This window comes from Panthera onca, chromosome C1 (genome assembly GCF_046562875.1).
Source record: "Panthera onca isolate mPanOnc1 chromosome C1, mPanOnc1 haplotype 2, whole genome shotgun sequence".
NCBI lineage: Eukaryota > Metazoa > Chordata > Mammalia > Carnivora > Felidae > Panthera > Panthera onca.
In genome coordinates this window covers 214,036,121-214,061,725 of record NC_138346.1, presented here as the reverse complement: position 1 = coordinate 214,061,725, position 25,605 = coordinate 214,036,121, and the positions used below count along the sequence as shown (strand labels likewise).

Sequence of the window (25,605 nt, the reverse complement as noted above, 5' to 3'; positions counted from 1 at the left end):
TGACCTTCTTAGGTGGAGAAAACTCGCCACTTCCTGCTGCTGCGTGAGAGACTTGGTGACAACATCCCCAAATCCCTGAGTGACTCACTGTCCCCCAGCCTCAGCAGTGGGACCCTCAGCACCTCCACCAGCATCTCCTCTCAGATCTCTACCACCACCTTTGAAAGTGCCATCACCCCCAGCGAGAGCAGCGGCTACGACTCCACGGACATCGAAAGCCTGGTGGATCGAGAGAAGGAGCTGGCTACCAAGGTGTGACCCCCTTTCTCTTTGCTGAGCATTTTCCCCCGTGAGACCCCGTGAGCCAGCTGGAGTTTTCATTTTCCACCACCCTTGAGGGCCTCTGTTTCGAGGCCTGTGCTAGCTGGGAAGGTAGAATAAGACTCAGTTTCTACCCGTACTGAGCTCCCAGGGAACCGGGTGACACGTGTGTGATGGAGGTGTGTGTCTGGAACCTGGGGGAGCCAGAGGAGGGGGCCTCCGCGGGCTGGCGCCGGTGAGCTGACCTTGAAAGTCTGCGCCAGAGGGAGCCTCGTGTGCTGTACCGTCAGCGCTGGGGAATCACGCGGGCGATGTGGGCAGAGGCAGGAGATGGAGTCGGAGACATGGGACAGGACCAGACCTGGCAGGGTCTGTGGACTGGAATAGAGTTCAGAGGGTCCTGGGGTGATGCGGAAATATTTTAAGCAAGTATTCCTGTTTTAGGAAGACTCCCGTGGCAGCAATAGAGAAGGTGGGTTTGTGGCGACGAGAGACTAGAGGCACAAAGAGCTCGTTAGCACGGTGTTCCAGATAGAGACGGTGCGGGTCTCAGCTGAGGCCAGAGGCCGCAGGGTGAGGAGGAAGAGCAGACACGGAAGAGACACCGGGGAGGTGGAATCAGCCCCCCTTGTTGCCTGGGTGGGGTGGGAGAGGGCGGAGGGGTCGTCGAGGATGACTCCCAGGCATATGGAGCCTGGGCAACTGGCCAACAGTGGAATAGAGAGATGGTGGGGGCCGGGGCGGGGGGCTGTCTTGTTGTTTCAATAACCGAATGGCCTTCTGGTTGGTTTAAGAAAATACTTGGCTCGGAGCCTGGAGCCTGTTTCCGATTCTGTGTCTCCCTCTCTCTCTCTGCCCCTCCCCCGTTCATGCTCTGTCTCTCTCTGTCCCAAAAATAAATAAAAAACGTTGGAAAAAAAAAATTTTAAAAAAAGGGGCGCCTGGGTGGCGCAGTCGGTTAAGCGTCCGACTTCAGCCAGGTCACGATCTCACGGTCTGTGAGTTCGAGCCCCGCGTCAGGCTCTGAGCCCCGCGTCAGGCGCTGGGCTGATGGCTCGGAGCCTGGAGCCTGTTTCCGATTCTGTGTCTCCCTCTCTCTCTCTGCCCCTCCCCCGTTCATGCTCTGTCTCTCTCTGTCCCAAAAATAAATAAAAAACGTTGGAAAAAAAAAAAAATTTAAGAAAATACTTCCATCCAGAGGTCTCCACGCCTTCTAGTACGGGGACAAGTCGGAAGGGGAGCTGTTGCTCTAAACTGTGGTGGTGGCAGCCATTCATTTTTGTGGTCCTGAGAATGGCTTTTTTAATCCACTGAATTTATCTTCTTTGTTAGACGTATGCCAGGCTTCCCTTGCTGTATTCGTATTTAATTTCTGGAGCCATTTGGTCAGCACCTGAGCCCCACTGTGTGTCTTAGGCCTGTTATTTTCTCTTCCTGCCTCGCACCCAGGGCTTCATTTAACCACTGAAACTTACACGTGCCTTTCTGTCCCCAGTGCCTGCAACTTCTCACGCACACTTTCAACCGGGAATTCAGCCAGCTGCATGGCAGCATCAGTGACTGTAAGGTGAGCTCAGATCTCCTCTCCGGGTCTCCCTGCTTTTAGGTGCCTTCAGATGGGTGTAGCATCGTGTTTGAGGATGTAGGACATATCTTCATTTTTTAGAGTCAGAGCACTGACTTTTGAAGATACGAGTACTCCCCGGTGTCTCTTAGGGTGTTAATCAGATGGGAAACGTTTTGGCTTTTCCCCAAATCCCTCAGGGAAGATCATTTAGGGGCTGGTACGTCACTGCAAGGCAGGACACTAGAGGTCCTGAGGTTCTTGGCGGCATAATGTTGTTGCTTTTGACAAAGACTGAGGTGAACACTTTAAAGAGCCTCTCCAGCATCCACTCTGTTCTAGTCACTTTGACCTTTTTTGCTGTTCCTTAGACATGCCAGCTTCATTCCTGCCTATAGCAGATCTTTACACCCTCGCTGTCCCTTCCCTTGGAATAGTCTTCTTCCAGATGTGCCCATGATAGGCTCCCTTATCTTTTTCATCTTTCTGCTCAGATATCGACTCCTTAACCACCCTGTGTAAAGCCAACAGGTCCCGAAACTTTCTGACCTCTTTCCTTGGTTTATTTTTTGCTGTAGCACTTACCGCTATCTGACGTTTTTTTTATTGAAGTATAATTGACATACAGTGTTATAGTAGCTTCAGGTGTACAACTTAGTGATTGAATAATTCTGTACATCACTCAGTGCTCACCGTGATTATAATAAGTATAGTCCCCATCTGTCACTATAGGATATCATTACGGCATCATTGACTGTATTCTCTGTGTTGTACTTGTCATCTCTGTGACTTATTTATTTTACTTATTAAAAAAATTTTTTTGGGGGGCGCCTGGGTGGCTCAGTCGGTTAAGCGTCCCACTTCAGCTCAGGTCATGATCTCACAGGCCGTGAGTTCGAGCCCCACATCGGGCTCTGTGCTGACAGCTCAGAGCCTAGAGCCTGCTTCGGATTCTGTGTCTCCCTCTCTCTGCCCCTCCCCTGCTCATGCTCTGTCTCTCTCTGTCTCAAAAATAAAAACATTAAAAAAAAAAAAGTAAAAAACAATTTTTTTAATCTCTATTTTTTAAGAGAGAGGCAGAGTGCAAGCAGGGGAGGGGACACAGAGAGAGGGAAACACAGAATCCAAAGCAGCCTCCAGGCTCTGAGCCATCAGCACAGAGCCCGACGCAGGGCTCGAATCCATGAGCCCTGACATCATGACCTGAGCTGAAGTTGCATGCTTAACCAACTAAGCCACCCAGGCGCCCCTGTTTATTTATTTTTTTAATGTTTATTTATTTTTGAGAGAGAGAGAGAGAGAGAGAGAGAGAGTGTGCGCCCTGAGGAGGGGCAGAGAGAGAGGGAGACAAAAAATCCGAAGCAGGTTCCAGGCTCTGAGCTGTCAGCACAGAGCCCAATGTGGGGTCCCAACCTGTGAACCGCAGGATCATGACCTGAGCCGAAGTTGGATGCTCAACCGACTGACCACCCAGGCGCCCCTTATTTATTTTATAACTGGAAGCCTGTACCTCTTAATCCCCGTCATCTGTTTCACCCATCCCCTCACCCACCTCCCCCCGGTTTGTTCTCTGTATTTAAGAATCCGTTTGTTTTGTTTTTTGTTTTTTAGGTCCACGTATAAGTCAAATTACATGGTATTTGTCTTTCTCTGTCGTATTTCCCTTAGCATAGTACCCTCCAGGTCCATCCATCTTGTCACAAACGGCAAGACGTCATTCATTTTTGTGGAGTGCATTGTGTATATACTGCATTGTGTATACGTACAATGTCTTCTTTACCCGTTCATCTACTGACAGACACTTGAGTCGCTTCCATATCTTGGCTAGTGTAGATGATGCTACAGTGAGCAGAGGCGTGCATATATCTCTTTGAATTAGTGTTTTCATTTTCCTTGGGTAAATAGTCAGTAGTAGAACCGCTGGATCGTAGGACTACCTGACGCTTCTCAGAGTGTTCGTGGATTTGTTTGTTGTCTGCCTTCTCCACTTAGAATGGAAGCGCCAGCAGGGCGGGGCCTCTGCCATATTCTTAGAATCTGTTGTTCTAAGTGCTGGGCTCCTAGAGACAGGGTCATTTACTGAATGCAGGAGGACAGTCACAAAAGAAAAAGCCAGCCTTGCCTCTTTTGTAAATGATTCCTGTTGTGACACTCAGGCCATACCGTATTTGTAAGTCTTGAAAAAAATACGTACATATATATACATCTATATCACAGCTCCTCACTGCAGGGGCGTTCTGTTTTCCCAGCGAATCTCACTCGCTGTCTTGTGTTTGCCTCCAGCTGTCTGATATCTCTCCTCTCGGACGGGATCCGTCCGTGTCCAGCTTCAGCAGCGCCACCCTCACTCCCTCCTCCACCTGCCCTTCTCTGGTAGAAGCTCGGAGCAACTCTCAGGAGCAGAAGTAAGTACCCTCGTTTGCTTTTGAAAAAATAAATAAGGGGTTCCTGGGTGGCTCGGTTGATTAAGTATCTGACTTGGGCTCAGGTCATGATCTCACAGCTCATGAGTTCGAGCCCCGCATGGGGCTCTGTGCTGACAGCTCAGAGCCTAGAGCCTGCTTCAGATTCTGTGTCTCCCTCTCTCTCTGGCCCTACCCCATTCACACTCTGTCTCTCTCTCTCCCACTCTCTTCTCTCTCAAAAATAAATAAACATTAAAAAAAATTTTTTTAGGGGCGCCTGGGTGGCTCAGTCAGTTGCATATCCGACTTTGGCTCAGGTCATGATCTCGCAGTTCATGGGTTTGAGGCCCACATCAGGCTCTGTGCTGACAACTCAGAGCCTGGAGCCTGTTTCAGATTCTGTGTCTCCTCCTCTCTCTGCCCCTGCAGAGAGAATAATTAAACACCTAGAAAATAAGTATATAAACGTTTAAAAAAATTTTTTTGATAAAAAAAATGAAAGGGGTGCCTGGCTGGCTCAGTTGGTGGAGGATATAACTCTTGATCTTGGGGTCGTGAGTTTGAGCCCCACATTGGTAGTAGAGACTACTAAAAATAAATAAATATCAACCTAAAAAATAAATAAATAAAAAGCCAGTATCCAGACTTCACTGAGAGAAGCTAATTTCAGAACCAGGGGAAGTTCCAGCCTTCCTAGAGCTCAGTGGTGCTCAGCTGAGGGCAGGACCATCCCTCTCGGCAGTACTCAGAAGGATGTGGGAGCCTTTTCTGGATATCCCAGTCCTGGGGAGACGCTCCTGCTCCTTCTCACATCATGCCCCGGCAGCTTTCTGCACAAAAACCTTTGGTTCCTCCTCTGAATCCCTCTCTGCTCATTTTGGCCTTCCATGCCCACCCTTGCCAGGCTCCCGAATCTTGTCAGACAGAGGAAGCCTCATCGTGGGGAAAGCAGTTTGAAACTACTTTGGAAAAAGTATTTTGATGACACAGTGAAACGTGTTGATAACAACAATAGAGACAAATGTAGTCTAGATTCTGTGAATCATCACTGTAATCGCTCGTTTGCAACTCACCATCAAACTCCTTTGCCCGTCTCCGTTCACCGTGCTCACCTGTCAGAGAGCCCTCCTGGTACCATCCAGCTGCCTGTCCTGCCACACCAGCACTGCCACAGTTGACCGTGGCAGAGAAAGTAACACAGCCAGGCAATTTAATTAAATTGAGGGTGTCATCAACTATAACACATTATTTTATGTGCCACTGAGAGAGAAAAAGCACCGCTACTTAAAATGTGACCCGTCGTCAGCTGCAAGGCGCATCCCGACTCGAGAAGTGGTGAAGTGTCCAGAAATTGTAGAATTGGTGGGATACACGTCATTAGGCTAGGCTGCTCTGCGATGACAAGTCACAGCGCAGAGCACAGGAAGTCCTCCCGTAACTGTCCTGACCGGGCCAGCTCGGCGCTGCAGCTCCGCTCTGCCGGGTCTTTCTTCCCGCTTGCGTGCTCTCTGCCAGCCCCTTAGAGCAGCGGTTCGCAGACGTTAGTGCGCGTCGGCATCACTGGGGAGGCTTGTTAAAAAGTGCAGGTGGCTGAACTCCACTCAGCATTTCTGATTCTGTACATCTGGCTCGGAGCCCCGAGACTGAATTTCTACCAAGTTCCCAGGTGAGGTTGATGCCTCCGGTCAGGGACTGCACTTTGAGGACCACTGCCCTAGTTGTGACCTTGGGACTAAAGAGAAACATGTAAGGGAATGGAGGTCATGCCCAAGACGCTTCTGTTCAGAGGGCTTCAGAGTAGGAAGAGGGACTGTGTGATTTGGTGGTGGCTTTCGTAGCTTCTGAAGGATGACCCCAGTTGAATTTGGAATTAACTTCCTAACAGCAGCTTGTCTTCTCAGCCGAGCTCTCTGGAGCTGATGTTTGCAAGGCCCCTGCTGTTGAGGGAGGTGTCGTTCCTCCTGGTGAGGGGGTTGTGCACATTATGGATTGACCTTGCTGAAGCTCCTTGTTTCCCCTAACCCCTCTCTCTTTTAAAGGACCCCAGAAGCCAATTCCCGGGCCTCTAGTCCCTGCCCAGAATTTGAACAGTTTCAGATTGTCCCAACTGTGGAAACACCCTATTTGGCCCGCGCAGGAAAAAATGAATTTCTCAATCTTGTTCCAGATATTGAAGAAATTAGACCAGGGTGAGTACTGTATTGCCCAGGGGTGCCAGGTATAAGAAAGAAATCAGCAGTAATTTACTCTCTGCTCTTGTACGTGAGGTGAATGTTACCGTCTAATGCCAATGGAATCCGGGAGGAGAGAGCTGGGCTGGGATCCTGCTCGCCTGTGTCTTGCAAGGCATCTGCTATGGTGCTGCTTTATGCTGTTTTGCAGTATTACTTCAGCGGAGAAGATTCTAGGCCAAAGCGATCTTTTGCCTCTTTTGTTCATTATAGGGACTAGGTCCAGGTGAGACATATTTTCATGGTCCTCGGGCCATGATTCCTTTCTTTTTGTGAGAAACTAACCTCTCTTGTACTGTCCTTTTTAGCTCAGTGGTCTCTAAGAAAGGATACCTGCATTTCAAGGAACCGCTTTATAGCAACTGGGCTAAACATTTCGTCGTGGTCCGTCGCCCTTATGTCTTCATCTATAACAGCGACAAAGACCCAGTGGAGCGTGGCATCATTAACCTGTCCACAGCACAGGTGGAATACAGTGAGGACCAGCAGGCCATGGTGAAGGTCAGTCCTGCTCTCTTGGCTTTTTATTGCCACCGTCGGCCCTTCCCTGCTGAGTTCCGAACTCTCTGTTGTGTGCTGTGGCATCTCTCCTATGCGTCCGGTCTCTCTGAACCTTCAATATGAAGTGCTGGGCACCTGTGATATGGCAGGGTGGTTCCCATTGTCAGCAGCCATCGTAACTTTTCCACTTACCCATGTCTCTTTCAGACACCTAACATCTTTGCTGTATGCACGAAGCACCGTGGGGTCCTTCTACAGGCTCTCAATGACAAAGACATGAACGACTGGTTGTATGCCTTTAACCCACTGCTTGCTGGCACGATACGGTAAGAAGTCCTCGTGTTTCCTTCTTCTCCTGGCTTTTGGCCCCAGTGACATCAATGTAAACTGAGAAGGAAGTCTTGTTCCCCAAAAGTAGGTTGAAAATAGAGGAAGGAGGGCAACGTCGAGTGTAGTTATGGGATGGTGGTGCCTCCTGGTGTCCTGAATGGCTAAGAGGACCTGGTCACATCTGTACCCAGTTAATGCCCTGCTTTGACTTTTTTTTTTAAGGTTTATTTTTTTTTAAATAATCTCTACACCCAGCGTGGGGCTTGAACTCACAGCCCCGAGGTCAAGAGTCCCATGCTCCACCCACTGAGCCAGCCAGGCGCCCCTTGACTTTTCGTTCTGAAGGGGTCTGCAGCTGGGGTCCGTGGGACTGAGTCAAGGGAAGGTGGTGAGAACCTTCAAGGTGTCCCAGAATTCCGCCCTGTGATCAAGCCTCTGAGCTTGTGAGGGGCGTGTGTCCGGGGGCCCCAGAATGGGGAAGACCACAGCTTAGCCTGCTTATTCGGGGAGTCTGGAGACCTGGGTCTTGGCTGCCGGAGGGGAGGGCAGAAGCTCAAGGAGGGAACCGCAGAGGAAAGAGACCTGTGAGGAGACGGTCGTCTGCATCCAGCTTTCTAACCTCCTTTCCCTCTGTCACCTGTAGGTCGAAACTGTCCCGCAGGTGCCCGAGCGAACCGAAGTACTAAGTGACTCTGCCGAGCGCCCTCACTCGCCTTCGAGAGATAAAGTCAGTGTTGCCCCTCACTTTTCTCTGTGATTCTTGACGGCCCCTCTCGTGTGTAAGCCTGTGGCGTAACTGCTTTCCCTCCTGTCAACACTCTTTCTCGCTCTTCTGGTCCCCGTCTCCGTTGCTTTGTATCCTTCTTTTTTCCTGTGCTGAGAATCGTGGTAATAGCACGTGGCCTAACAAAAGGGAGAAAAACAAATGAACAAACACAAACGACCCAGAAGGGCTCCGGTGAATCTCCAAATTATTTTTTCGTGACTTTTGGCTTCCTTTTGTATGATGGGTCCCCATATGACCACCTGTGATGTCTGTACTGCTGTCTTTGGATATCTTGGTCTGTTTTTTAAGACAACACAATACCTTTTTTTCTTTTCTCTATTTGTGATATCACTTTAATTTTGGGGGGGTGGCTTCAGAGACTAAGGGAGGAAACATCTGGCATTTTTTTAAACCTAAAAGGAAAAAACTTACCTTTTCCCCTTCCCTCTCCTTTTGCCGTTGCTAATCCCTGCATTTTCCGTTCGGGGAAAAGGTTGTAGTGAGCTTGGAAATGGCACAGGTGTGTTCTCTGAAATTGGAGCTTCGTTAGAATGTAGCTGTGCGGTTTTCTTTTAGTGGAAGAGAGAAGGGAGGACTTTGTAGCAGGCCTGGAACAGCGGGAAGGGAAAAGCCAAGGATATTGCCAGCACGGTTGAGAGGACCGTGGGATCTGGCAACAGCTCATGAAGGCGGACGGACGGTAGGATGAGAGCAGTTCCTCAGAGCAGGATTCCTGTGAACTGTTTTTCTCTCAGAATTTCTCATTTCTCTTCTTGGCATTAATTAGTGCTGGTGGTACAGTTTGGAATTAGTGCAGCGTCATACACCAATGATCCACAAGGGGGGAGCGACTCACCTTCTGGGGGTCACTGTTCCCATCATAAGTATGGTGACGCCGAGCAGGGACCTTGTGATCCTTGTAGCTCCCTTTGATCGAACAAGCGTAACTTCAAGTGTAGACGCGAAGCCTCCCTCTGACTCCTGGGCATTTTCAATGATCCTTGTCAAGTTGAAAATACTTTCGGTAATGCTTCTCCCCCCTGTAATCATAAATACGCAGACACGGCAGGCTTTGCCTTCTGGATCCCAGGATTAAAACCACTCCCTTCCCACCACTAAAACAAAACAAGAGGACATCCGGGGGCAGGGAGGAGGTGCGCCTGAGCCACGGCCCCAGTGGTTGGCTGCTGCATCCGCCTGGCCTCTCCTCCTTGGTCATGTTTGTCGGATGTGGAAATACTGCCGGAGGAGGAAGGAGGAAGCTCGCTGCTGCCCATCTCCTTCCCTGATGGATCAGGGTCGTCTGCATCCAGAAGCCATCATGGAAGAAGATAGATACTCTTTCTCTTTCCGCTGCCAGTTAAAGTTACGTTTTCTAGGAACGAGCTGGGGAAGAGAAGGCCTCCGGGTTACTCCAGCTGCTTTGCCAGTTGACCTGGGGTGTTTTGTACCATCCTTCTTACCTCCCTCACGCGAAGCTCTGACCACCCCTCGGGCGCTCAGGAAAGTAGCTGCCCTCTCCCACCTCGTGGAGACTGAGGGCCCCCAGCCGCGAATTGCCGACTCTGTGGGGTCCGGCCGACTGTCTGCGTCAGGCAGGACGGGGGCAGGGGCTGGTGCACGGTTGGTGCTGTGGACCAGAGCCGGGCAGCACGTCGGCCACAGACCCTTGCTCCTGACTTCCCGGTTGGGCTCGTCTCTGAGAACAGGTCTCCCAGCTTCGGTACAATTGCCTTGCCAAGGGGAGGAAAAGTGAATCGTGGTGAGCTTAAAAGAAAGGATAGAAATCGCAGGCGGTGACCTTAGCTGAAAAGTGATCAATAAAAACTCTACAGTAGGTTTTTAACTTTTTTCCTCTCCTTAAACATAGGTCATTAACTGTGATGTTACTTGTTTTCTAAGCGGTGTGTGAGATTTTTAATGTAGTTAGGGGTTCCTTCATCGTCTAATGGGCACGGTATGCCCTTCTGGTGTATACTCAAATCCAGGACCTGTCGGTGCTTAGAGACAGCTTCTGGACTGGAATGAAATCCGGTTGCAGGGAAATGATGAAGTTGGAAGATGACTTTTAGCGAAGTCACAGGTGCCACTGCTGTTTGTCACAGAGTCTGACAGAGGGCCCTGGATCTGTGACAGAGGGAGGTGGGGAGGGCTGAGGGAGAGTAAAATCATGTGACAAACTGAAATGACGTTCGGTTTTTCTTCTAACTCAAAACAAAACTGGCTTGGAAAGTCTTTGCTTTGGAGGTGTCGGGTATTAAGACAGGTAGGACCGGACCGTTCGTGACACCCCCCGGGTAAGAGGGCCTCCTGAGGAAGCAGGACGTGCGCGGCCCGCACGGTCTCAGGCAGGTATGCTTCCCTCCATCTGAGGACAGCCCTTATTGGTGGCCCCTCTTCTTCCAGCGGCCCGTTTTCAGACCGAGTTGCAACAGTTTCGGGATTAATGTTCTCTTTCTGGGTAGGTGCATCCCTCCTGTGAAGCTGAGAGAGCATTTATGGCAGGAGCTACTTACGAGGCTTTAGCTGAAGCCACGGTGGCAGGAAAGTTGATACTTAAGATGATATTAATATTAGTATTTAAGGAAACTACCTTTTAAGTAAGGGGTTTCTTTTGTGGGTTTTTTTCCCTAAAGCATTCTTTTAAACAAGCAAAAAAAAAAAAAAAAAAACAACAGAAAAAGCTCTTATGCAAATTAAGGAGAAATGAGTTCCAGTTAGAAGTAATCCTCTCTTCTCCTCCTTCCCCACCCTCCTTTCTCCTGCCAAAGCAAAATTCGGCCTCACAGCCCACACCAAACCGGGACCCACAGCCTCTTCCCCTCTGTGCCTGCCTGGGGGTCAGCCAGCTCTCGGGCCAGGCCGTGCAGGGCCAGCCAGCCGTGCACACAGCCAGGGGCGTGGGGAAGGGCCGCTGCTGGCAGCTTGGGTGGTGGGCGCCCAGATCCCAGCACGTCGTTACAGTGCTCGAGCGCTCACTGTGAGGGGAAGGGAAGCGATTCCCACCCCCCCACCCCCCACTAAACGACCACTATTGTTTTACTTTTCTTTTCCCTTCAGCTGCATAGAACTTAAACAACTACTCCTATTTTTGATGGATTTTTTTTTCAGCTCTTTTAAGATGAAGGGATAAGGTAAAATCATTGTGCAAGGTCTTTAAGGCTCTAAAATTAAAATGACTTCTCCTGGCACATATTTCAAAGCAAAGACTTTGTTGCCTGCTGCTTGTTCTAATTTACAGGGATATTTAATTTTGTAAGGTATATGTATATTTATAGTGCTGTAATTAATTGCACATTGGACTGGAAAAGAGCGGATGACCCAGCGTGTGGCAGCTATCGGTACTCTCCGTTTCCTCGTGCTGTGTTCCACACGGGTCTCCAGGACAGGATCAGGGCTCGCTCGTTTGTCTCTTGGACTCGGGTCCTTCGTTTTTGCTTTGGGTTCCCTTATTAAAATGTGATTGTTAACCTGCTCCTTAAAAGGAAAACACTAATTCTGCTGCTGCTCGTGGAAGGTTTGCTGAATGTATTTTAAACAGGACTCTGGCCCGTACGCACTGCAGCTGTCCACTGTGGCCAGTGACGATACACCCACGTGTGTGGCCAGACCTTTACTGTATGTAGCAGGAACGTATTGATTTGTGCTTCCTTAGCAAATTGAAATGTCAGCTGAGAGATTATCTGCTGCTGTTGTTCAAAAGGCCGTTTATGAAAGTCGTATTTGAACCCCATGAAACCTTAGGAAAGCTTGTGATCATTTAACGGAAAGAATGAGAATTGATCCAAATTTCATGTTACAAGCTGTGCTCAGAAGGTCCGAGCGGAGGTTGGTCTCCTCCCAAACCCTGGCTGTTGTGTGTCGTCTCCGTGTGTCCGAGTTCCCTTTTTTCAGGCTGCACATTCTGGCATCTGTTCACCCGAGGAGTCCATCGGCCTGCTCGCGTGCAAGGCGCCACCTGTCGGGGTCTCTCCTCGCCATCCTCGTGCGCTGCAACAGAACCCATGGAGCATACGTGGCCTTTTTGAACCAAGACTTTGCAAACTGATCTCTCCCCAGTAAGGAGTTGAGCACATTAGCAACAATGTACATTATTAATTTCAGATTTTCATTTTCATGTTTTATTATGTAAATATGATCTGATGTTTGGAGCTTGAGTATACAGAATGTAAATATAGTTCTTGTATTTGTACTAATTCTCGTTCTTTTGCTGTATAGCCTTAGATGTGCGATGCAGACATTATCTAACTGTGTATGGTAACCTTGCATCACGGAACTATTAGTGAACGAGGTAAAAATAATAAAGGTACAACCAGTGCATCAGAAGGCTCCTGACATGCATTTATTCTTGCATCCTTTGAAAGGTATTTACTTAAGATTTCTCTTCTGGACTTGCAGAGATATGACCTTTCTAGGCCAAAAGTTACCATGGTGTGACCAACACGTTCTTTTCTGATCGTTCAAAGTAGGGTTATCAGAGAGCCCGGTGCTATTTTTTTGTGCCGTTTCCCTGAAAGTGCCTTCCTCCCGAGTGTTGTCTGGGTTCTCCCGAAGCTCCTGTTTATATACCTACCAATGATTCTGCGGTGGCGGTGTGGTTTTTCTAGAGGGAGAAAGTGAATTGTTCACCCCGTGTGCTTAATTTAACGAATTCCCGTTGGGAGCAGGGCATGAGCAGGGACCCCTGTGCTGGTTGTTCGCGGACAGACAGGGCGGGGAGAAGCAGCGTTCAGGCGGAAGGCAGTGATGCCGTGGTGGGAGGTGATGACTCAGCAGCAAACTGAACGTGCCCTGGCACTCCCGCACCCTTGAGGAAGGACCTTTGTGACGAGTGTGGAATGCGTAACGTCGAGCGCCCAGTGACAGAGCAAATGGCAGCTGAGGGAGGGTGAGGAGGGGTGAGAGGGAGGCGTCCTTTCGGACCACGTGGTCAGAGAAGGCCTGTGCTGACAAGACGCTGGAGCGGACGCCTGAATGAGGGGACACACACGCGTGTGAGCCCTGGGGGCAGCGGTGTGTCCCCGCAGGTTCCAAAGACGGCAGGGAGGCTGGTGTGGGCTAAGGGGGGGAGCACCCCGAACCCGCGGCCCCAGCAAGCAGCCAGGGCCCAGCGAGTGAACTAGGAAGCCAGTGAAGGGCTGGGGGAGAGGAGTCACGCGATCCTTCTTGTTTCCAGAAGACCATTCTAACTGCTGAGTGGGGAGCAGCCAGGGTGGCGTGCGGCTAGGGGGCCGGTGGAGGAAGGGAGACCGAATAGGAAATTGTCACCCCGGTGCTCCCCGGGGGAGCTGGCGGCCTGGACCCAGGTAGGAGCGGCGAAGGCGGGAGATGTGGTCAGACCCTAACGGTTTGCTGAGGTGGCTCGGGACGTGCGCCTGAGCCCAGCCGGCATGGCGACTGCCTGAGCTGAAGAAGATTGCGAGAACAGTGGGGGGGCGGGGCCGAATTAAGGATCTGGCTTCGGTCACGTTCACTTGGAGGTGCCCACGTTCCCACCTGACTGTCCAGTCGCTGAGGCCGTTGGGTCCAGGGCAGAGGAGGGGCCGCGGACGTACGCTTGGGGGTTGTCAGCGTGAGGATGACAGAGAAAGGCGAGAGGCCAGGAGACCCGGGACTGAGTGGCGGGGCCTGCGAACCAAGGGTTGGGTCCCGGAGCACCGCGACGAGGAGTCCGGGGCGGGGGGCGGGGGGCGGGGAAGAGGACGATTCGGCCAAGACGAGGAAGCGGCCGCGGGGAGAGAGCGGCACGTGGTGACCAGGTTAAGGACGTGTTTGCAGAACCGTGTCCGGTGCAGCCGCCAGGTTAAGGGCAGACGGAGCAGCGACCACAGGTTTCGGCAACAGGGAGGTCCAGGCAGTTTGAGGGGGCCAGAGAATACTGCCGCTGTTTCCCAATTTCAGAGCCAACCGAGAAACGAATAAGGCATGTGGCAGGTCAGTCTTGTTGACGATTAGAGGTGCGATTAGAGAATGTGAGGGCTAGAGGGTCGGCGAGCTTGGACTTCGCCAGACTCGCCTGCGATCGCACTAAAACATGGATCCTGGCTGAGTGGGCCTGGGGTGCAGCCTGAAATTCTGCATTTCTTTTCTTTACTTTTTTTTTTTTTTTGGTTTTAAATTTATTTACTTATTTTGAGAGAGAGTGCATGCATGTATGCACAAGCAGGAGAGGGGCAGAGGGAAGGAGAGACAGAATCCCAAGCAGGCTCCACGCCATCAACACAGCTCGATCTGGGGCTCAAACTCAGGAACTGTGAGATCATGACCTGAGCCGAGATCCAGAGTCAGACACTTGTGCCACCCAAGCGCCCCTGACATTCTGCGTTCCCGATCAGCTTCCAAGGGACAGCAGTGCCACTGTTGTGGGCCCACTGCAAGTCACGGAAGTATGAGGAACTACAGACCGTGTGCTCTGAGGGCAGGGGAGTCTTCTCAGGGGGGAGGCAGCGGCCAGGCTGTCCATGCTTCCCAAACTCAACAATTATCATTTCTCTCCTGGGGGTCTGTGAGGGGCTGGCCGAAGCAGGAATGTTCCAGTAACGGCGCCCATTTCACATGGGAGAAGACGTCACAAGTGCCCCCGCCCTACAAAGGTCGTTGGCGAGGAGAGCGACGTCGTCTTGAGTGGTGCCAAGTAGGCCTACCTGGGGTGGGTTCAGGGGAAAGGTGGGGGAGAAGACGTTGAAATAGTACAGAAAATTCCTGTGGAGATTTGTACTGTAGAGGGGAGAAGGGACAAGAATATGGAGTCCAGGAGAGGTTTGTGTTTTGAAGAAAGGAGAGAGCTTTTTTTTTTAAGTTTATTTTTGAGAGAGAGTATGCACGAGTGGGGGAGGGGCAGAGAGCGAGGGAGACAGAATCTAAAGCAGGCTCCAGGCGCCGAGCTGTCAGCACAGAGCCTGATGCAGGGCTCGAACCCACGAACCACAAGATGTGACCTGAGCCAAAGTTGGCCGCTTAACCGACTGAGCCACCCAGATGCCCCAAAGAAAGGAGAAAGCTTTACAGATGTGTGTGTGTGTGTGTGTGTGTGTGTGTGTGTGCGCGCGCGCGTGTGTGCAGACTGGAATGGGCGACCAGGAAGGGAAACCTGGCAACAGGAAGAGACCAGCGTGGAGAGTTTTGCTAGAGCGATAGCCTCGTAGCCTGGCACACGGCAGAGAGCTGGGTCTCGAGTCCTACGGCAGTGCCACCATGTCACCACAGTTCCCGGAGGCCGCCAGGGACAGCAGACAGCAACAGCCACTGCCGGGGGCCTCTTCTGATGGCAACGGTCTGTCTCCGTGGGACTCATCCGTCAGAGAAGTTAGGTCAGCTCTCAGGGTTATGTCGGGCCCTGCCTTCCTGAAATCCACTGGACTTTACAGCGAAATGGAATTTGTTTTACAGAGTTGGTTGTCCCCCACAACTAGACCTCATCCAGGGTCGTGTAGGCTCTCTTGAAGGTCACCGTGTCTCTTAGGAGGCCCCATGGAACTGTGCGCGTTGAATGCATTACTTTTCTACCTGATGTTCCTGGTCCCTCCACTTTTGGTCGGTTGTGGAGATTTTGTTTCCCTCGGGAACTCCTGGTCTCCGCATAGTCTGTTTTAATTTAGTTTCCCTGAGTATGTCACCTGCTTGCTCCTCTGGCTTTTGAATACGTGGTCTCCTGGTTTTTCCTAAATTTGCTCTTTCTACCTAGCAGGTGAACCAGTCCTTTGAGTTCATTCGCAGGAATTAGAGCAAGTGAGTGCAGGGGGATTTTCAAATCTGCCCCAACTAGTGTGTTAACTTACACACCCCCGTACGTAAGTCTGTTTTTCTTCCCTGGGAGATTTGCACAGAAGGGCTGTTTTTGTAGAATTCATGCCTCTGGTTTGATTGGGGATTTGGGGATTTAGGGCAAGGCTAAAAGTTAAGGTGGATGATACTGTGAGTTGACTTTCTTAAGCCTTATAAGCCAAGCATTTGAGGATTTTCTGCAAACTAAAGGTCAGCATTCTCTGGCCTTACTCTGTTCATCTCTGGGAGACACTTGCCTTCGTCTCAGTCCCACGGTTATTATGATTGCAAGAGTCCCTTCAGCAATAAGTCAGGAAGCTGGAGAACCAAACACAGGGTTTATTATTTTTTAAATTTTTTTTTTCAACGTTTTTTATTTATTTTGGGACAGAGAGAGACAGAGCATGAACGGGGGAGGGTCAGAGAGAGAGGGAGACACAGAATCGGAAACAGGCTCCAGGCTCCGAGCCATCAGCCCAGAGCCTGACGCGGGGCTCGAACTCACGGACCGCGAGATCGTGACCTGGCTGAAGTCGGACGCTTAACTGACTGCGCCACCCAGGCGCCCCAGGGTTTATTATTTTTATAGGACCTGGAAATTGCATGGTACACCTGGGGCCACCCGGCAAGATTACAGTTAGAGAGAGAGAGAGAACCAGGTCTGGGGTTCTGCTTTTTATTAGGGCGGGAGGGGATCCAGGGTTAGGCTGGGCTCACTCTTTATTGATGAATTTAAAACAAAAACAGGAATTTAAAGTCGGAAGAGAAAAAACAAGTAGCCCAAATGGTCAGTTATCTAACCCAACCAAGATCTCTAAAACAGAGGAGCCTGGGGAGCCAGGAGGGGAGAGAGGGGCTGGCGCTTTCACTAGGGGCGGGGCCGGCAAAATGTTTATTTGAGAGAGCCATCTACGAAGCGGATACCCCAGCCATCAAAGCGTAAGTGTCAGGCACTTACAAAAAAAGAGAAAACCCGACTGACAGGACACCTGTGTCTTCTAAACCAGTTTGTGGTAGTTTTCCGACAGTCCTGGGAACCAGCATTTTTTGCTGGTTCACACCTTAGCAAAGAAATGGGAAGGCCGCATAGCACGTAACATCAGTAACAGAAGAAAAAGAACGGGGGGCTGTTCCATTAGGTGTTTAAACACGTTTGCCTAAAATGATGTCTATTCGGTGGTGACTTGGGTGTGTCCAGATGTTTAGTCACATTGACTCAGCATTTCTCTCGCTTGCCAAATCTCAGACTAGAGCAATCAATTTGTTCCTGCAACAAAACCTGATGGTAGGCTTTCCTTGCGACCAAGCCCCACAGAAAGAGGAAATCCTTGCAACAAAGCTGAAAGGTGTGGAGGCGCCGAGGCTTTCTTGATCAGAGCCATTGTGGAAATTCAACCTGTACAATTTCCAGAAGTGTCATTTGTTCTCCAAAACTAGTCATAGAAAGTTAATGTGTATTTTTTTCTTCCTTCCATCCTTCCTTCCTTCCTCCCTTTTTTTTCTTTTCTTTTCTTTTCTTTTCTCTTCTCTTCTCTTTTCTTTTCTTTTCTTTCAAGAGAGAGAGAGACAGAGAGCACAGGGGAGAAGGGCAGAGGGAGAGAGAGAGAAAACCTTAAGTGTGGAGCCTGACGCGGGGCTCAATCCCATGACCCTGGGATCATGACCTGAGCCGAAATCAAGAGTCAGACGTCTTCCGACTGAGCCACCCAGGGACCCTGAAAGTTAATTTCTATTTAACTTTCCTTTTAAGGTCAACTAAAGGTCTCTAATATGCAGCTAAACCCAATTTTGCTGGGGAAACATGTCTCTGTGAATCTGCCTGATTATGGCCTGCTATTCCCATGAGGACAGAGTACTGGGCTCTTAGTAGACTTGGGTTTAAGTTCCATTCTGCCACTGACTAGCTGAGAAAGCCACTTTCCCTGCACTGAGTCTCCTTGTCACATTACATATAATGGCATCTTAAAACTGTGTAGCGATTTGAAGTTTGCAAGGAACTCTCCTAGGCATGAGCTCACTTTGCTGTGCCCACCCTGAGAAGGAGGCAGGACAGACAGGAGGCAGTACCCCTGCAGTCAAGAACCCTGAAAACTTTTTAAAATAAACTCTGCCCAACATGGGGCTCAAACTCACAACCCGAAGATCAGTAGTCACGTGCTCTACTGACTGAGCCAGCCAGGCCCCCAAAGGACCCTGGAAATTCTAGTTAGCCCCTGGAGAAGAACAGGACTTGGGGGAGGTTCCTGATCCCTTCGTCCTTTTTGAAGCTTCTCTCTGCAATGTTCTGCTTCTTGGTGTCTCTCCCCTGTGCTCTGAGGCTGAGGTGCTGAACGCAGCCTGCGGAAGAGGAATGCCAGTGGAGGCAGCCTCGGCACAGGGTCTGTTTCACTTTGCCCCCAAATCAGTGTCTGGAAACTCTCAGGCCCCTGAGTGCCCCCTGGTGGACTCCAGGTGAAGGCCCTCAGTGCAGACAAAAGGGCAGTGCTTTGGGGGGAGCTCCGGCCTCCCCAGTGTGAAGAGGACAGGCAGTCTGCAAAACATAAAAAAGCCTAAAACTTGGAAAAAGTATTAAAAACGTTTCAAGACTCTGGAAATTGACCAAAGGCAGATGAATTAAAAAGCAATTACTCTTGGGAAAAACTACTATAACTTCTTCAAGTAAGAGCAGTGGAGGCCCGCAGCCCTCTCCCCTGGGGCTCTCCCCCATCCCCACTGTCTGTCTGTTGGTAAGGGAAGCCGTTTTACCAGATCAGGGCTCCGCTCTGAATGGGGCATACTTGACCATCTTTGGTTTGGGGTGGAGGGGGAGAGCTGTAGGGTTTTTTGTCAGCTAAAAGTGGCAAACCTGGTGAGGAATGGGAAAAACCCGAGGCTTGCTAGCCTGAGGTCTCAGTTGGGCAGGAAGCAGACTAGCCAGAAACTTAATGGGGAGACTCTGAAAGTGAGAGTGCCATGGGAGGGAGGACGAGGTAAGTGCTCAGCATGTCCCTGGCTACCAGAAACCTGCAAATGTGCAGGGGAAATTCTGGAAGCCCAGCCGCAAGCAAAAGCCACAGCAAAGTTGAGGCCTGGGAGAGCTGTGAGCACAGCTCCTGATGCGTACAGAAACACCGAGGGTGGGGGCCCGAGGGCCTCCAGTCGGTCTGGCATGACTTCCAAATCCTCAGCTGGCAGCTAAGTTAGGTAGACACAGGGTAACCATCAGGAAGCCAAACTAAAAATGTAAAAGTAAAAAAATCTGGACAGAGTGTACCAGCATATGTGAAATGGGGGTTCTAGGAGGAGAGGAAAGAAAAGGCAGAAAAAATATGTGAAAAATTAAGGGCTCAAAACTGCCTGAATGTGTTGAAAGACATTCATTTACAGTTCTAACCCTGTGGGCCTCTAGGATAACCACAGAGGGATCTGCGCTTAGATACATCATAGTTAACCTATTGAAAACCAGTTCAAAGGGATAGTTCTAAAAACAGCAAGAGCAAACCAGCTCACCATATATAGGGGAATGACAGTAACCAACTACTCAGCAGAAACTAAAAGTCCTAGCCACTGAAATGAGGTCCTTGAAGTGCTCAAAGAATTCTCAGCAAGCCAGGATTTTATACCCAGCAAAACTATCTTTCAAAAAAACAGGGGCAAGTTAGAGACATTCCCAGATTTAAAGGAAAAAAAAAAAAAAGAATTAGGGCTGGCAGAGTTGTCCTACAGGAAATACTACAAGAAGAAATACGCAAATACTAAAGGAAGGCCTTAGGCTAATGGAAGACAACGACAGACAGTAACTGAAGTTCACCAAAAGGAGTGATGATCCCTGGAATGATAAACACATAACAAAAAAGAAAACACTTTATATTTTCCTCTTTTCTTAATTTTTTAAAAAACAGTGTTTAAACTAGCAATTATAACATGTATTATTGGGGTTATGACATACTGATGTATATGACAGTAATAGCAAAAGGGATGAATAAGGAAATGGAGCTATATATAGTAAAGTTGCTATATTTTACCAGAATTTTGAGTACTAAGCTGAAGTACACTATAATAAGAGATACACATTGTAATCTCTAGACAACCACTAAGAAAATAACTCAAAAAAAGACACAGTTAAAAATCAACTTAGGGGGGCGCCTGGGTGGCGCAGTCGGTTAAGCGTCCGACTTCAGCCAGGTCACGATCTCACGGCCCGTGAGTTCGAGCCCCGCGTCAGGCTCTGGGCTGATGGCTCAGAGCCTGGAGCCGTTTTCCGATTCTGTGTCTCCCTCTCTCTCTGTCCCTCCCCCGTTCATGCTCTGTCTCTCTCTGTCCCACAAATAAATAAACGTTGGAAAAAAAATTTAAAAAAAAAAAAAAAAATCAACTTAGGGATTATAGTGGTATACACACGTGTACACACACACACACACACACACACACACACACACACACAAGAAGCAGTAAAAGCTGACCAGAGGAACAAAGACATGAGACATAGAAAACAAATAGCTAAGTGGCATTCATATATCCACCTATATTAATAATTACATATGAATAAATTAATTCCAATCAAAATGCAGAGATTGTCAAACTGGATTTTTAAAAGTAGGATCTAGGGCACCTGGGTGGCTCAGTTGGTTAAGCGTCTGACTTCAGCTCAGATCATGATCTCGTGGTCTTGTGAGTTCAAGCCCTGCACTGGGCTCTGTGCTGACAGCTCAGAGCCTGGAGCCTGCTTTGGATTCTGTACCCCCCTATCCCTCCCCCACTCATGCTCTGTCTCACTCTGTCTCTCAAAAATAAATGTTAAAAAAGTTTTCAAAAAGCAGGATCCAACAACATGCTGTCTACTAGAGTTGCTTTAGTTTCAAAGACACAAACAGGTTGAAAGTAAAAGGTTGGAAATATTTGCCATGCAAATAGTAATCCACAAGAGGACTGGAATGGCTATAGCAACACCAGAAAAAACCAACTTTTTAAGACAAGAACTGTTACTGGAAATGTTAAAAAGAAAACTACAGGCCCAAAATGGTGGCATTTAGATTAAGGCCCCAAGTCAGAAAACCAACACTCAATCCCTAACCTAACTGCATTTTCAACCCCCCAGGAATGTAACTTAACCAATCAGCATGGGAATTTCCTGGTCAGCATTAGGAAATTTACTGATGGACCCTTCTGTTCCCTTGAGGAAGGCAACCTTGCCTAAAACAACAGATTCTTTGCTAACAATTTCCTTTTTCCCCACTTCCTCTCTACCTTCACAAGCCTTTCCTTTTCTGTAACCTTTGGAGCTCTTCTCTACTTGCTAGCCAGGTACTGCCCTATTCATGAATCGATTAAGAAAGCCAATTAGATCTTTAAAATGTATTTTGTTGAATTTTTGTTATTTAACAGATTTGGTGGCAGTAGTGGGAACCAAGACGAACTTCCAGCAGCATTCGGAAGCCATGAGAAACACACATGTGGTACCCGTGAACTGTTTGGGTTCACTGCCTTTCTCACTGCCTGTTGGTTGAGTTCCTCCTGGTTCTGAGCTCTGCTCTTTTTGTGTTGGGCTCCTGAGATAATCAGCTTTCCTTTACAGGGCAGATCAGCTTGGGCTGGCAGCCCAAGTTGCCTGCCATATTTGCCCAGAGCCCAACTGAGCTGGCAGAGGGTCTGCCCAGAGCAAGCCCCTAGCCTTTCAGATCGTAAGTCCCCTAATGGAAAACCTCAGCAAGTTTCCAAGGGAATTGGTGGTAGTACGTACAGGGCCATCTTGTGGCCAGGATACTTGTAACATCTCTTGGTTGCTGCCAATGCATTAAGATGCACATTTGTTTGTCTTGTTTAATATAGATAAAGGCTTGTTAGCGGGGATCTCAGGCCAAAAAGCCACAAAAGTCTGTGGGCACAGGTTGAGCATTTAAAGACTGTTAGAGCACTTGCCATCTCCAGAAGACTCCTGTGATAGGATAAGTTGGTCACGGAACAGGTCAGGTCACCCACCAACCTCAAGAGAACTTCATGCAACAAGGTAAACCGTAAAACACACACAGTCCTCAACGTCACGGCATGTCCTTTTTTGGGTACCAGTTTGGCTCTGAGAAACCCAAAGTCTTAGCTAATGGGATTCTTCAAGTCTAAAGACAAGCGTTCAACCTTCCAGCACACCTGATTATTTTATGTCTAAAAACGATAGTCCCAGAAGTGGTAGATAGCTAGCAAAAACAGCAGAATCTTACTGTGCTTGTTTTGTGTCCTGAGGAATTTGGCTTGGTAACCTTCAGGCTGGAGGCCCCAAAATAAGACCAGAGAAAAGTGGGGTTGCCCCCAATTTGTGGCTGGATATGGCTGTACAAAAATGGGAGAGTTAACTCCATCTGCAGCTCGGGTCCTACTGAGCCACTATTGAGGGCCACCTGAGTAACTCAGTCAGTTAAGCGTCCAATCTTGATCTCAGCTCAGGTCTTGATCTCAGGGTCATGAGTTCAAGTCCCGCGTTGGGCTCTGTGCTGGAGGTGAAGCCTACTTAAGAAAAAAAAAAAAAGAGAAAGAAAGAAAGAAAGAAAAGAAGTACCCTTGAAAGCAGAAATTCCCAAATTAAACCAATTAGGATACCTGTTTTAACTAGCATACAAAGCCTCCAAAAGGTTTCAAGATTCCAAATTAGTTTCATTAACAGCTAATGAAAAATTATAAATGTAAGAGGCACCTAAAACAAAAGCCTGAAGACTGACACAACTTCCTGCTCAGGGCCCAGTGTAGTAACCCTCTGTCTGAAGTGTTTCCCCACTTGGAAAGGATTACAGAACTGTAAACAAAAGTCGTCCAAGTTAATGGCCTTACAGACACCCCCACATCTGCCTTCCAAGGTGGGCTGCCAAATGGGCCCCTCCCAGAGTTGATGAAACTGAAAGATTTTCTGGTAAACAGCCAAGGGGAAGCTATGGTGATAGCAGAACCCGCAGACGGGATCCTGGAAGAACTGGCAGAAGCCAACAGAGGGTGGAAATTCTTACCAGAATCACCTCTTCTGAATCTGTCTCTAATGTCTAGTTGTCACGTTGTCCCTTCCTTTCCAAATCCAGACCCACTGGTTATTGATCCTTTGTGTCCCAGCTGCCTTCCTGCTCCTCTCCTCTCCCCAGAGCTGGGCTTGGCTTTCTGCCTGCCTGAGACTTTGGGGTTGTGTTTCTGTGTTTTGGCTCTCATTGGGAGTAACTCTGCATCTTGGGCCATTAATATCCTTTGCACCCTCTTTGTGGACCGTCTTGCACCAAAAGGGGGATTATTTGGTATTTCCAGAAATATTTAAAATTAGAACTATGTACCCAGAGGGAAAAAAGCAAATTGAGAATAGTGTACTTGGGTTGGTGGATCAACCGGTGATATCATTTAAGTTACGACCCAATTATTTGAGGAACGAAAGCAATGTCCTTATCTTACAAATCTTTACAAAACTAGAGGCAATTCAAAGTTCACCTATTCCTTTTCCAGTCCCCAAACTTCCCCTCATTATCTTAAACAGGTTGTAAAACTATTGGCTTTAGGAAACCAAAGTCCTTCTGGAGGAACTTGCATTCTTTCTCTGTCCCTTAAAGCGACACATCTCATCAGGACTTTGAAATGTAAACACAGCCCACAATCACCTGAGACTGAAGAAAAAAAAAAAAAAGAGGGTGGGGGAGGCCTTTTAAAAATACAAACTGCTAAAACGGCTCTTGTACCCAAACTTTAGCACCTCTTCCTTAAAATCAATTCCAGGAACAAATACAAATCTTAAAAATCTTCTCCACAAATATTAGTAACTATAGGGTCCTTGCATCTGCGTGTGTATGTGTGTGTGTGTGTGTGTGTGTCCATACCTATTCATATTACAAATGTGAGATTTTTCTACCTCCGGTAGTATTGCTAAAATTAATTTGTCAAAGAGCTCTAGTTGGACGAGTGCCTGCAAGGATTCGGCATTCTAAAACTCTCAGACAGATGGAAGTCAATCCAAATGTTTTTTCGGGTTCACGTAATCTGGGAAAATACTCAGTTGTTGGTTTAATTAAAACAGACCTGTCTCTAGTTATCAGCATTAAAATTAAAACTTTTATTCTGCCTGGGTTTACTTAAAGTCAAATAGGTTGACGGGATGTCTTAACACAAAATGTGTCTTCATTTTTTTAAATAGCTTGGGAGAATGAAGGACTTTTTGATGTCTCATAAAGTTAGAGCACTGTGTCAGGCTCTGTGCTGACAGTAAGAAGTCAGTTTGGGATTCTCTTTCTCCGCTCCTCCCCTGCTCGTGTGCACTCGCTCGCTCTCTCTCTCTCGCTCTCTCTCTCAAAATAAACTTAAAAATAAAATAAAATGACTCAAATTATAGATAGACATTGGTGGAAAGACAAAAACAGTCTGTGTTCCCAGAGGCCTCAGGCCTTCTCCCTCTGGACACTTTGAACACCTGCACCTGACCTTCATTCAGTTTCCACCTACTATGAGTTACCAATCTGCTCTGGTTTCCCAGATGGGTTAAAGCCTTTCCCTGCCGCATTGCCGATGCCCTCACAGTGGCAAAGAACATGTGCTCAAAATGTGTTCAAAAATGCGTTTTTCACTTGGGGTATATCTTCTATAATCTCCAGTGATCAAGGCACCCAGTTCACTGGGCAGATCATATGAACCGTAAGGAAAACCTTGTCAACTTCTTGAAATCCTATCACTGTACAACCTTCTGCATGCTAGTATCAGTCTCTACTGTCTTATACTCAAGCCTATCACCAAAGCCTTCCCAGATCCCAATTCAGAGGATCCTGTGGGTCACAGTCTAGAGCCTGATGAGTGGGTATTCTGGAAACGCGAGCCATGGAAGACAGCTCTCGAGCCCCATTGGAAGAGACCTCACCAAGTGCCCCGACCATGGACGCTGCTGCAAAACCAGAGGGTATTAAGCCTCGGGTACACCTCCCACGGCTGAAAAAGGCATCCCCTGATACCTGGTCCTGCACAGACTCTGGAGACCTCGAGTCAAAGGGCAAAGAAGACAAGTGGCCGGTGCCACAGTAGACTCGTTCTGCCCAAGACAGCGGATCAAGGCTTCTCACTTTAAACGTGAGAACGTTCTCCTTCTTTTCCTTTCTTTTACTCTGACATTGTCCTGGAAAGAGAATGCCCTAATCTCTATGTCTGGGGTAACCCGGAAGTTCAGAGCAAGCTTTTATTTCAGGCTCAGAGAAAATCAAACCATGCTCCTAACTTATCACAAGCACAATAAGACGTCTCATTGGTCAACTCCCCTAAATTTACATCGTGTGTCAAAAAGGACCTACCAGGAGGCCCCTGTGATTCAGGATTCACTCCTTTTGGCCTGAGCCTGCTTCCCTGGTTAGGGATACAGGTAACTGAGGCTACAGGAACTCCTCAACTCTTAAAATTATTGCAAAATCTGGGGCTGAAGTTCAATAGCTACCCAACAGAAATCCTCTAGGACTTTCTGGCCAAAGTAGTTCTTTTTTTTTTTAAATACCATATTTATTTATTTTACTTAAATTCAAGTTAGTTAACATATAGTGTAGTATTGGTTTCAGGAGTAGAACCCAATGATTCGTGACTTACATACAATACCCAGTGCTCATCCCAACAAGTGACCTCTTTAATGCCCATCACCCATTTAGCCAATCCCCAACACCCAACACCCCACCCCCAACCCTCAGTTTATTCTCTGTATTAAAGAGTCTCTTATGCTTTGCCTCTCTCTCTGTTTTTATCTTTGGCCAAAGTAGTTCTTGATAATAAGAGAGCCCTTGACTCTCTTCTAGCTGAGCAAGGAGGTATCTGGCCAAC

General features: G+C 48.5%; 1 protein-coding gene across 13 annotated transcripts in view; it reads left to right on the top strand.

The window, feature by feature from the left end:
* Window positions 1–12,378, top strand: part of KIF1B (kinesin family member 1B) — a 144,673-nt gene extending 132,295 nt beyond the window's left edge. For all 13 annotated transcript variants that reach the window (XM_078452443.2, XM_081796457.1, XM_078452446.2 and 10 more), the window contains 7 exons: window positions 13–252; window positions 1,757–1,828; window positions 4,109–4,230; window positions 6,270–6,419; window positions 6,770–6,962; window positions 7,170–7,288; window positions 7,936–12,378. In XM_078452443.2, the coding sequence (XP_078308569.2) occupies window positions 13–252; window positions 1,757–1,828; window positions 4,109–4,230; window positions 6,270–6,419; window positions 6,770–6,962; window positions 7,170–7,288; window positions 7,936–7,978 (939 nt within the window). In that variant the 3' untranslated portion in view covers window positions 7,979–12,378. The remainder of the gene's footprint in view (window positions 1–12; window positions 253–1,756; window positions 1,829–4,108; window positions 4,231–6,269; window positions 6,420–6,769; window positions 6,963–7,169; window positions 7,289–7,935) is intronic.
* The last annotated feature ends 13,227 nt before the right edge of the window (window positions 12,379–25,605 follow it).